This window comes from Tribolium madens, unplaced genomic scaffold (genome assembly GCF_015345945.1).
Source record: "Tribolium madens isolate multiple individuals breed KSU strain unplaced genomic scaffold, Tmad_KSU_1.1 Scaffold_19;HRSCAF=116;Tcas5.2_LG9, whole genome shotgun sequence".
In the NCBI taxonomy this organism is placed as follows: Eukaryota; Metazoa; Arthropoda; class Insecta; order Coleoptera; family Tenebrionidae; genus Tribolium; species Tribolium madens.
The window spans coordinates 6556629-6568101 of NW_025400983.1; the positions used below are offsets into that span (position 1 = coordinate 6556629).

At 35.7% G+C, this 11473-nt stretch overlaps 1 protein-coding gene across 10 annotated transcripts in view; it reads left to right on the forward strand.

The window, feature by feature from the left end:
• LOC123016086 (calmodulin-binding transcription activator 2) overlaps nucleotides 1-11241 on the forward strand; it is a 120252-nt gene extending 109011 nt beyond the window's left edge. For 3 of the 10 annotated variants that reach the window (XM_044416305.1, XM_044416308.1, XM_044416312.1), the window contains 13 exons: nucleotides 29-1421; nucleotides 1469-1698; nucleotides 2511-2786; nucleotides 2840-3372; nucleotides 3799-3893; nucleotides 4171-4263; nucleotides 5194-5261; nucleotides 5312-5466; nucleotides 5516-5697; nucleotides 5747-6074; nucleotides 8623-8697; nucleotides 8875-8985; nucleotides 9032-11241. In XM_044416305.1, the coding sequence (XP_044272240.1) occupies nucleotides 29-1421; nucleotides 1469-1698; nucleotides 2511-2786; nucleotides 2840-3372; nucleotides 3799-3893; nucleotides 4171-4263; nucleotides 5194-5261; nucleotides 5312-5466; nucleotides 5516-5697; nucleotides 5747-6074; nucleotides 8623-8697; nucleotides 8875-8985; nucleotides 9032-9086 (3594 nt within the window). In that variant the 3' untranslated portion in view covers nucleotides 9087-11241. Of the gene's footprint in view, nucleotides 1-28; nucleotides 1422-1468; nucleotides 1699-2510; nucleotides 2787-2839; nucleotides 3373-3798; nucleotides 3894-4170; nucleotides 4264-5193; nucleotides 5262-5311; nucleotides 5467-5515; nucleotides 5698-5746; nucleotides 6075-8622; nucleotides 8698-8771; nucleotides 8800-8874; nucleotides 8986-9031 lie in introns of all 10 variants that reach the window. The other 7 variants (XM_044416309.1, XM_044416313.1, XM_044416311.1 and 4 more) reach the window with 7 other exon arrangements.
• The last annotated feature ends 232 nt before the right edge of the window (nucleotides 11242-11473 follow it).

The window sequence follows — 11473 nt, forward strand, 5'->3', positions numbered from 1 at the left end:
CCTCGAAATCAGTGTAATATTTTAGTAGAATTTCAAATTGCAGACTGCTGAGACAGTGGAAGCCATTGTTAGTCAATTAATGGAAAAACAACGTGTCGCCAGACAAGCAGCTCTAGTCAAACAGTTAGAATGCGGTTGTCCCGACTCAACTTGCGCCGATGGCAAAAGTTGTTCGCACCCTATGCGACGCATAACTTCAGCTAAAGACGTTTCGTCGCCTCTTCCGAGTTCTAGTTCGAATTCCAGGCCTCCAAGCAGTGCCGACAACAACAATCAAGTTTCTTCGACTACTGGTTCAGGATCGATGCTTTTGAACAACAATTCGCCTCGCGTTTATTCGCGCGAATCGCGCAACCAAAACTGTTCGAGTTCGGGCAATACGCCACCATTGGTGCTAAGTTTGAGTCAGATTCAAGGAGGGGGAGGGTTACTGATCCTTAATAGTAATTCCACGAGTCCAAATAACACGAATCAGAATCTTGTGACTCCGGTCAGTGTTGCGAATTTCGTTCGCGGAAAAAATGAGCAGCGGAATGGTCATTTGGTTTTGAAACAGGAGGTTATGGATACGAATCCGTCTTCGTGTTGCCACCCTTCTTCCAAAGATAAGATGAATCAAAAGATGGAAGTGAATGAAAGACAGGTCTTTGAAGGGATTTCGTATGGGAGGCACCATCAGACGGAGGTGGTCATGTCGAGTGCTCCTTCGACTCCTTCCAAACACATGGATACGAGTCATGAGGAGGTTATCGAGGATTACAAACATCACAATTTTGGGGATACGGTTGTCCTTTTGGGGACTGACTCGAGTGGATCTTTGGTCAGTAAAAGTGACGGTTCTTCCATAATTAACGGAGGTTTCTTCAATGAGACTCTCGACTTGTCCCAAGAAGACATCCAAAGGACTCTTTCGGCCAACATGCCATTGTGTTCAAGTGAATTAAACGGACATCAGCGCCACAACTCGGAACCCAATCCTCCCAACCGCCCTGCCAAGCAAAACGAACCCCAAAACATGACCCAGGAAATCAATCCGATGGACTTTATCGACAGTTGTGACGTGGTGGTGTCGCCGACTCACGTCGTCGACGACGACGTTTTTGTCAATTTGGACGCTTTCGACATGTTGGGCGAATTCCCAGATTTGGAAGGCTTAGATTCAGGTCAAGCCGCACTTTTAGATGTTCATCCGTCCGAAAACAGACACGAGAAGAACCATGCAGAGCACACGTCGAATAATTCAATGGAGGGTTCGGCGAAAATCACCGATTATTCGCCCGAATGGGCGTACCCAGAGGGCGGTGTCAAAGTTCTAGTCACGGGACCATGGCATTCGTCAGGTCCCTACACGGTACTCTTCGATACATTCCCCGTACCCACGACTTTAGTACAAAGTGGGGTGTTGCGTTGCTATTGTCCAGGTGGGTGTAAATTTTTTTGAAAGGTTTTCTTTTTATTATGATTATAGCTCATGAGGCTGGATTGGCGACGTTACAAGTAGCGTGTGATGGTTATGTGATTTCCAATTCTGTGATATTCGAATACAAGTTACCACCCAGGGAAGAGCAAGTTGCTGCTCCGGAACCGAAAATCGAAAGATCGAATGATAATTTACTCAAGTTTACGCTTTTACAAAGGTTAGAAGCGATGGATGACAGACTGCAGATTAAACAAGAACCGACCGATGGCTCCGATTGCGTAAGAGTTCTTCTTATTGACGCACTTTTTCCATTTGTTGTACAATTAATTTTTAACCACAGAGTAAACATACAAGAGTACATCCCAGAAATTTTGGTTTTATCTTTTTTATTTGCTACTCTATTTTTTATTTATCTCCAATTGAGATTTTCGCTATTGTTATTTGTTTTTTTAACGTATGTACAAAAAGAGAAACAACAGAAAATTAAATGATGTGCAAAACGAGCCAAAATAATTACCACTTACAAAAGTTTAAATTATATCAAAGCTTTTTTATCTATTTATCACCAGTTTGATTAGCTTTAAAATTATTTGACACAAACATGAGTGAGTTTTGTAGTTTCATGTCTAATTATTATTAGAAACTGAATTAAAAGAGGATGCAAAAAGCTCAAAGTGTAGTCGACAGTTATTTTTTATTAACAAAAAATTCAGTTGATTTGTTTCGTGAATGGATTGGTATTTTCATTCTAAAAAACCAAGGAAAAGAAAAGACGGTGAACTGGAATTATTTTTTTGTTTGTAAGCATACTAACTACTTTCTAAGTTACTTTGCTATTTTACTTTTAAAAGCGAAATTTCTCGTTGTTGTAACCGGATCCCGACCTCATGTTTGGCGAAATAGGAAGTCTGACTACTCTCTTAATTTACTCGAATTAACACAAAACAAAAGATTTAGTGAATTTTCATAAACACTTTGGTGGCGTCGTGCCAGTCCGACTTTGAAAGAAACAAAACCACAAGACACCTCTTAAATGCATTCCGCTTCATTTATTTATTAAACGTTTGCGTCTATAAATTGTAAATTGTAGGTTGAAGACACGGCTCTGTTCTGTCAACCCAACTTTGAGGACCGCCTTGTCGGTTTTTGTCAATATATGACGTCGCGAATGTGGAGTCAAGGCGAAGAATTGAGTGTCTCGTGGTTCGCCAGCCATCGAGGCATGACTTTATTACATCTAGCGGCGTCTTTGGGATACTCGCGATTGGTGTGCGCTTTGCTCCATTGGCGGGCGGAAAACTCTTCGTTATTACTTGAGACGGAAGTTGATGCTTTAAGCCAGGACGAAGACGGTTATACCCCTCTGGTAAGTAGTTTTTATCAATCTAGGGCTCGAAATTGACTAAGAAATGACTGTAGATGTGGGCCTGCGCTCGTGGCCACACCGAAACGGCCATAATGCTCTACAAGTGGAACCATACGGCCCTCAACATGAAGAATACGTCCAATCAAACCGCTCTCGAGTGCGCAAAAAGCAACAATCATAACGAATTAGTTAAAGAATTGGAAAAATTGGAATTGAGACGTGATAAAGCAAACATGATGTTGCATAATAGTTTTTCGACGGAATCGCCGACGGTTATTTCGCCGGCGAGTTCGGTGGCGTCGCTTAATTCAAGTAAATCGCACGATGGGGTTTTTCTAAGACCGGGAGCTGTCACGAGGAGCGAATCTCAAAAGTACAAAATGTTAAATATCGATCTCGACTCGGATAATATCATCGGAAGCAAGCCAAGTCCTTTGCTATCAGATTCATCGGCGAGTACGAGAGGAAGCAACGGACAAAAATTGATAAAGAGGCCGTCGATTGATAGCGGCATTCATATGAGTTGTGCGAGTTCGGAAAGTACAAAGTCGAAAAACTCCAGGCTCTTTAGCTCAAGACTGTCTAAGTAATAATGGTTTCTTGGGTGTAGAGTATTCTCATAGAGGCTTTCGAAATTTTACCAAAATGTTTTATTTATCTAATTTTGAAAAATCCAAAAAAATCTGGCATATTTATACCATTATGATCCTCCAGAAGGCTGTCACTGTTTCCTTTTATGTAATTTATTTTGAATTATTTCCAACCACAAACGAGTTTTCTTTATTCCAATACCATATTTTTTTTTCAAACAACTAAGTTCTTATTTTAAATCTTTTTTTTTTGTTTTTAGTCATTTTTAGTCAACATTCTTTGTTAATAAAGTACCCTAGACACAGATCTCGGATTATGTGATACACCTGATGTCATTTTCAGGCATATTTTGGCAAAATTTCGATGTTTCTTTATGGGAACACCCTGTATGTGGCAGATCGATAAATGGCTACGATTTTAGGTTCGATCGCAGCATGTCGTTGCCCCTGTCGACCCGCGAGAACTCTTTCGATAGCGAGCCCCCCGAGTCCTGTCGCCGAATGGATTTCGCGTTATGTAAGTCGCTGGATGATTCGTTTGCATTGTTTTCTTTAAAGTTTTGCGCTTTGATTTTTCGGCCAAGGTAAGTGCTTAGTGTGAAAAGGAAAAATCAAATTTTGTGCATGCCCTCCATCTTGGTTTTATCGACATACCAAGTTTTTGATTTTTGCTTTTGGAACGCTTTTGATGTTGTATTAAAAAAATTTCGAAATTAAATAAGAAACGAATTGAAAAGCAACGAACTGAGACTGGTGTAAAATATATCTCGTGCACTGACTTATGATTTTGATAGGCGAGATAGGGAGTGGACCGAGAAGCAGTAGTCCCCTGATTGATGTGGAAGCGGTCTCTGATGACGAAAGTGACATCCACAACAGTACTGTAGGTCAGTGCAATGATGGTCTTTGTTGTCTATCGGTGTTGTTTCACTGTTTAATGTTTCTTGTTCTTAATAGTTGTCCGTATAATGACGTTTTAGCTAGTATTTCTGCACTAACTGTCCTAAAACTTAACGTCAAAAAATGGTCTCTAATTCAATACAAGTTAAGTTGAAAACTACTCGAAATCAAATTAAATATCAATTAAACGCTTTGCCGCTTGCTTGCTGTGTTTGCATGTACGTTTTCTTTTCTTTGATAAATTTTTAATCATTAAAATAACATGTTTCTCACCTTAACTCTAACCTGTAACGTATAATCTTGATAATTCAATTACTACATTTTTTCCACACAACTTTGTAACGTTTAATGAGAATTGATTTCATTACAATCCAACACCTACGCTTTCTAGTCCGATTGTTTTATCGTCATGCTACATTAGAATTAATTTGAATTGTACAGAAAATAATTTTTTTCACTGACTCATTTCTAATTCAAGAGTAATTCTAGTTGTTCTACAAAAATTAAAGTTTCCTTCTTCAGTAATAAATTTTTATGAAGGTCTTCCTACAGCTATATTAAAATTATCCAGGTTATACTTACGTCAATGTTTTACCGTGTGATAAAATATTTTTTTATAGTAGATTACAAAACTTTTAATACTATGCAGCTGTCGCGCTTAATTTTTTTTCTTACAGTTTTCATAAAAAATGTTAAATTATTTATTGAATTTTCAACAAGCAACTGAATAAGTCATTAAAAAAGAATATAAAACAAAACTTGGTTCAAAACGCTAAAGGCTGCTTAACTTAAAAGTTTTGTACGAATTTGTCGCTTTGCATTTTTCACTAGAAACCAGCTAACTAGAAGCGAAAAATTTTTTTTTTTTTCGTCTTAAAAATTTAGTTTTGATTTGAACGCTTATATTTCTACCACAGGGGAGCAAGACGCTCGCGTTTTGACACTCGCCGAGCAAATCATCGCCGCAATGCCCGATAGAATCAAGGTAGAATCTTTTAAAAAAAATGAATATTTTTATAACATAAATAATTTCAGAACGAAAGCGAAGACATGCTCCTAGATACAAGTCCCGGCCCTCCCGAACCCAACGACACTTTATCTGACGTTTTCATGGAACCTTTACTGGACCAATCGTCGTCGAGTTTCGAATCAAACGAATTCAACTTTGAGTTTTCGGACCACAACTATCGGTAAGACAATTCCAATGCTGAAACCGTCCGATTTACGTAAATTTCCTAGATATTATGACGTGGGGACGCCCTGTTCGAGCTTAAGTCCGGCCTCTTCGAGTTGTTTACAATCTCCGTGTTCCTTCACGCTTGACTCGCCGTCCCCACCGCCAACCACTGCCGACTTTTGCGAGTTTTTCCAAGCGTCGGGGAGCGTCTTCGAAAAGGATTTCTCGAATTTAACGCTTTCAGGTCCGTATTTCAATTTTTTAGGTATTAAATTTTGATTTGTTTGGTTCAGATCGCGAGCAGAGGGAGTTATACGAGGCAGCGAAAATCATCCAGAAGGCGTATAGATCGTACAAGGGACGTTTACAACAAGAACAGGATAAAGAGAGGACAGCCGCCATCGTCATCCAAAATTACTACAGACGCTACAAACAATACGCGTATTATAAACAAATGACGCACGCCGCAATGGTGATACAGAACGGGTATCGGTCTTACTGCGAACATAAACGGTTCAAGAAGAGCCAGGAAGCCGCCGTGTGCATCCAGAACTATTACCGTAACTACAAGGAGCAGGGGGGAAGGGGAAGCCGAGAGGGAACACCCGCTTCCGGGTTAAAGTAAGTTTTAAACAGGGATCCCGGGGGATTCGTTTGCTAGTCTTGGTGTAAGGCTTTCTGTGGTATATTACCTTTACCTCTAACCCGTGTGTATGTGTGTGTTCTATGTTTGGTAGTTTGTTTACTGAATACGGATTTTTGAAACCATACTATAACGAAAAGTTTATTTTCAGTTACCAGGTTTATCTGAATTTTTAACTAAGCGATTTAAAATTTTTCAAACAAAATTTACCACTGTTTCAATTCTATAGCTCTCGCAACGGCCTTTTTTGACATTGGTTCTTGGTATGCGAAAAGCGACTTTATCTCTTCGTATACTCGTTTACCTCGAGTCTTAACATGTCTTTGCATTCCTTGTTACTTAAATACACTGGCCGTCAAAATTAACCAGACAATTAAAATTTTGCTATTTTTCACATTGCAATATTTTAGTTATTCTTTGTCGGATTTCGATTAATTTTTGTTCGGTTTAAAGAACGAACATTGTAATTTAATTCAATAACATTTCTAGTTTTGTCTTGTATGTTGTTTTTACTTTTTTATACTGAAGTATAGTGTGCAACAGAGACAAAATTAAGTTTTACTTATTTCAGATTATTGCCCGTTCTTTTCTGAATGAGGACCAATTTATTTCAAAGTTTTATCTTCTGGTACCCCAGAGATATAAAGCATTGAAAAAGACGTTGCTTTTCTAATGTTACTAAATATTCGTTCAAAAAGTAGGCTACATAAAAAGGTAGTTAAACCGAAAATTACACAGGTCAACAAAGGTTCGGTAACATTGATGACAATTTGGTCAATAGTAGTTTTTTACTTCCTAAATAACAAAATGCATTTAGTTTTTTGATAACACGTACCGTTTATTTGTTGAATTTTTTACCACAAATTTAATTCATACATTTTCTGCACTCCCACTTGGATTTTTTTCCAATAAATTTGGGGGCTGTCAGCGACGAACAAGGGTAGAGGTTTCACCAAGACATCAGAAAAATGAAAGAACGCTATCAAGGCCGTTAGAACCCTTCCATGAGGGGCGATTACTGTTAGCCTTTTTAAAACGCCACAGTAACGTACCTAACAAAAGAAAATGTTGAGACTTCACTCTTTTATTGTAATATATGACTTTTTTAATGTTTCTAAAATTAGTTTATTAAAATATTGTATGCTCATAATAAAATAAATTAAATACATAGTTGAATTATTTTCAGTACTCTTTTGCTTTAACATGGGTGTCAGAACGAAGTTGGTAACATACGAATGATACGTGATGGGACATTTTTGTGCAAATTTTCGAAATCAGAGTGAAGAATTATAAACGCTGAAGGTAGTTTAATCAATGTTACCGAAAATTTGTTCAAATTAGTTGATCAGTGTTATTGCTTATCTCACGAAAAGAGCACAATTATGTCTTTGAACACAAAAAATCTGAAAAACTTGAAACTTCAACGGATTACAACAAATAAAACGGTTAATTATTGGAAGCTTCCATGCGCCTATTTTGATGTTTTGGCACATTTGGTCTACTTAATACGAACATTCATTGAAATCGGAAATATAATGCTTTTTTGAAGATTTATATCTCTCATGTCTGAAGAATTAAAATTATGGAAAATGTGGTACATAATTCAGAAAAGAATGGGCAATAATCTGAAATCAGTAAAAACTTAAATTTGTCTCTGTCGCTCACCACACCTCAGTATAAAAATAAGTAAAAAAACAGTGCTCTGGTCTTTTAGGCATAACATTTACAAGATTAGAAGTGTTATTGAATTAAATTACAATGTTCTGCAAAGTTCATTCTTTAATCCAAACAGAAATTCGTTGAAATCCGACAAAGAATACCAAAAATATTGCAATGTGAAAAATCGCAAAATTTTAGTTGTCCGATTATTTTTGGCGGCCAGTGTAACTATTTTGTTACAATAAACAAAAAACAAAACAAAGATATCTCGAGAATTTTTTTATTCTCATATTGATTTAGAATTCTTATTTGATCGTGTACCAGTTAAAAATGGTAAATTATAGTAAAAAAATTGACTTAGTTGGCTTCTCTTATCAATTTACGAAAGGTCTAATTTTAAGTCGGACGTCAGTCAAAAATGTCACTTTATATGCCAAAAATTGGAAGAAAATGTTTAATTAGATTTGAAAGAAGAAATTTTGGAAATTTTTGTTTTCGTAAAGCTTCGATGAGCTTTAATATAACAGTGGCAATTGTATGTACAGTAGAAAAGTCAGTAAACAAGTTTGCTTTCTCACAACCCCACTAAAACCCTTCGGTAAGTTTAACAACCACCATCCCCATTCGAACAAACATTCCACATTTTTATTTCGACCAGCGAACTCTCTTACATGGTACAAGATTAGCAAACTTATCTACATACCACTCTCTGAAAACACTGCCCTGCCTGCTTCGATGTAGTTGCTGCTCCATGTGGACGTTGTGTGGTAGTTCTTGATGTCATAACAGTATAATGTCTTCCTGTTGCACTAACGGACTTAAAATCATTCTAAACCCTTTAGTTCATTTTTGGAAATCAATTTTTAGACGAACTTATTCGCAAAGACGCCAACATCAAGCCGCCAGGAAGATCCAACAGTTCATGCGCCAATCGAAAAACAAGTAAGTAGTTAAATTTTTTGCAATTATTTCAATTGGGTTATATTTAAACGAATGCCTTTTCAATGCTTACATAGTCTCTGGGATGAAACTATGGGAAGTGTGGTGAGTTGACGGCATTCGAGCGATTTAAAGACCAAGTTTTATGCGAGAGGGGTATTTAAAACATTGCTTTTTCAGGTTACAGAGAGAACGAGCAGAAAGAGAGAGGCAGGGGGGCCCGTTAGCGGATGCCCATCAAAGGTCACTGTCTCAAGGGGACTCCTGCACTTGCATAGGCCCAAATAACAGGTCTGTATTAACAAATTTTCGATAATTGTGCTAATGATTATTACAGATCAGGTAATACCAACTTTTTAGAAGACCAAAGAAATATCAGTGAGAAGAAATGAAGACCGGCTTTGAGTACTTAGCTTAAAACCAAATTAACGCATCTAACAGTTAGTCGTGAGTCTTGATAATCAATCTCTTGAAAGAATTAATTTGTAAATTACTGCAATGTAGCATTATCCTATAATTATAACTCTGATATGTACTTATATCTTTACAATGTCTATTTTTGGCTGTTATTTGGTAATTTTCATGCATTTAAAACGAATGCAAGGATCGACAACAAAAGTGAGATGATTTTAGACGTTGTACGAAAAAAAATTATTAATTCTGATTATGGATTCAAAGCTGTGATTGTAGTTTGGTTACACATTTTTCAAGGTAAAACATTCAATCCACCACGTTTATGCAGAACAATTACTCGTTTCTGTTTCTTACCTTGAAAAACTGTTTTGCCGAAAATAGAATTTCTAGTCCTAGTGTAGTATAGTCTTATTTATATCACCTTAAAAAATTGAAACGTTTTTTCCTTTGTTATACAATGAATGTTTTTGTACTTAACTGACTTTTGACTAATTTCTTGAAATGTTTTCACTGCCACTGTAGCGTAGTTTCTTAGTTGCAGTTCTAAAAATTGAAGCAATACACAAACTATGATTTTATTCCACTAGTACTATAGTGTATGACCTAATAATTTCTGTAAAGCTCATACATATCATTCTAGTGTTTAATACGTAATTGTAAATGACCTGCTGTACAATGAAGGATTTTCTAGAGACGCTCTGTATATAAATGGTTTCGTTTGTGTATTGCGTACGAAATAATACATTGGTGCTCAAATATGTGTAAGCACAATTAATTTCAATTAGTTTTTCGTTAAGTCAATTAACGGCGGGGGAGAAGTTAATTTAATTCACGATTCAAGTACCTGCAGGCAGGATTAAGTTGTAAGAGAATCCCTCCTCTGTAAATAACTGTTATTTGTTTTACGAGATTTTATCGGTTCAAAGCTGAAATATATTTCTTCTATATAACGGTACATAAGTATTATGTAAATTTTAAATGTTGATATTTATACATAAAAGAGAGGCTTACGATTTTTAATCTTATTGCATCTTTAGATGAAATTATATAAATGTAGTTTTGCAATTATTAGGGGATATTTTAGATGATATATCAGATTTTTGAAGAAGAAAAAAAAACAAAAATATTTTTTATTCAAATATCTTGTCCAGAATGGTTGGTTTTCGAGTGGACGCGTGAATGCCATTCAATTGCTTTCGCTTCGAAATAGTTTGGTTTGAAGGTTTTGCAGGCCTAATTCTTTTTTTCGACGATACAATCAAAAGTCTAAACAATCTTTAGTGGTAATAGTGGTGTGGGTGGTAGAATTGAAAGGCTGATACTTGTACATATTTTTAATGGATGGTCATTCGCTGGTTTAAATTTTGTAAAAGATAAAAATACATAACAACACCAAAAAATATCGAAAAATTGTATAAATTTGTATTTTAAATCAGTATCTATATAGGGATAAAGTTTTATTGACTATTCAAATTAAATTTTATATCTATGAGACATTACATTACCTAAAAGTGTATTTAAAGATATACTGTAGAGTGAGTTTATTTTAGCCAAATCCTATGTTAAGTTCTATTTATTGGATATTTAAGCTTTAAACCTCCTACTTAAATACAGTTTAAAGAAATCTGTAGTATTTATTAAGTAGATCATTTTTGACTATTATTCTTAGGCAGAGTACCGATTATTTTCACTGATATTATATAGAGAAATTCAAGGAGAATAACCGGTATTTCGGATAGTGTAGCTGCACAGTACCTATATCTATATTTACTTGTTCATAATCCATTTAGGAATTTCAAATTGTTATATACACACTTCAATACACATGTATATTACTAATATACATGTCTCACTGTATTTTACAATGGTTACTGCACTCAAATCGTTCTACGTTGTCCTATTTCTATTTTTAACTAGGTTTAAGGTTGTTACTTTATTGGCTCTTGTCATTCCATTAAATCTTGTTCAAATTTCGTATTTTGATACTATGTATTTTATAATCTTGTTTCAAATTTTACTATCTTCATAGTTTAATTGTTACTTCTTTTTTTTGTTTTCAAACTTCTAGTAGAGTGCAGTTGTTCAACTATTGTTACATATTATTGTGACTAATAAACACTTTTCTGAAGCAGATTTTCTCATTCAATACGATCCTAGCCTAAAATTTATTATTTAACATATGTATTTAGTATTCAAAGATTAAAACTTTAGGTAATTTGGTGAACAACGGGTGGGCATCTTATTTGAAAACACTTAACAGACAAATTTTAGACTATGACCAAAAACGATTTTTGTGACTATCAGCATATTTTGTTGTATTTTTGTTACTAGATATTTTCAGAACTCCTTTTCGCAAATTTACTGT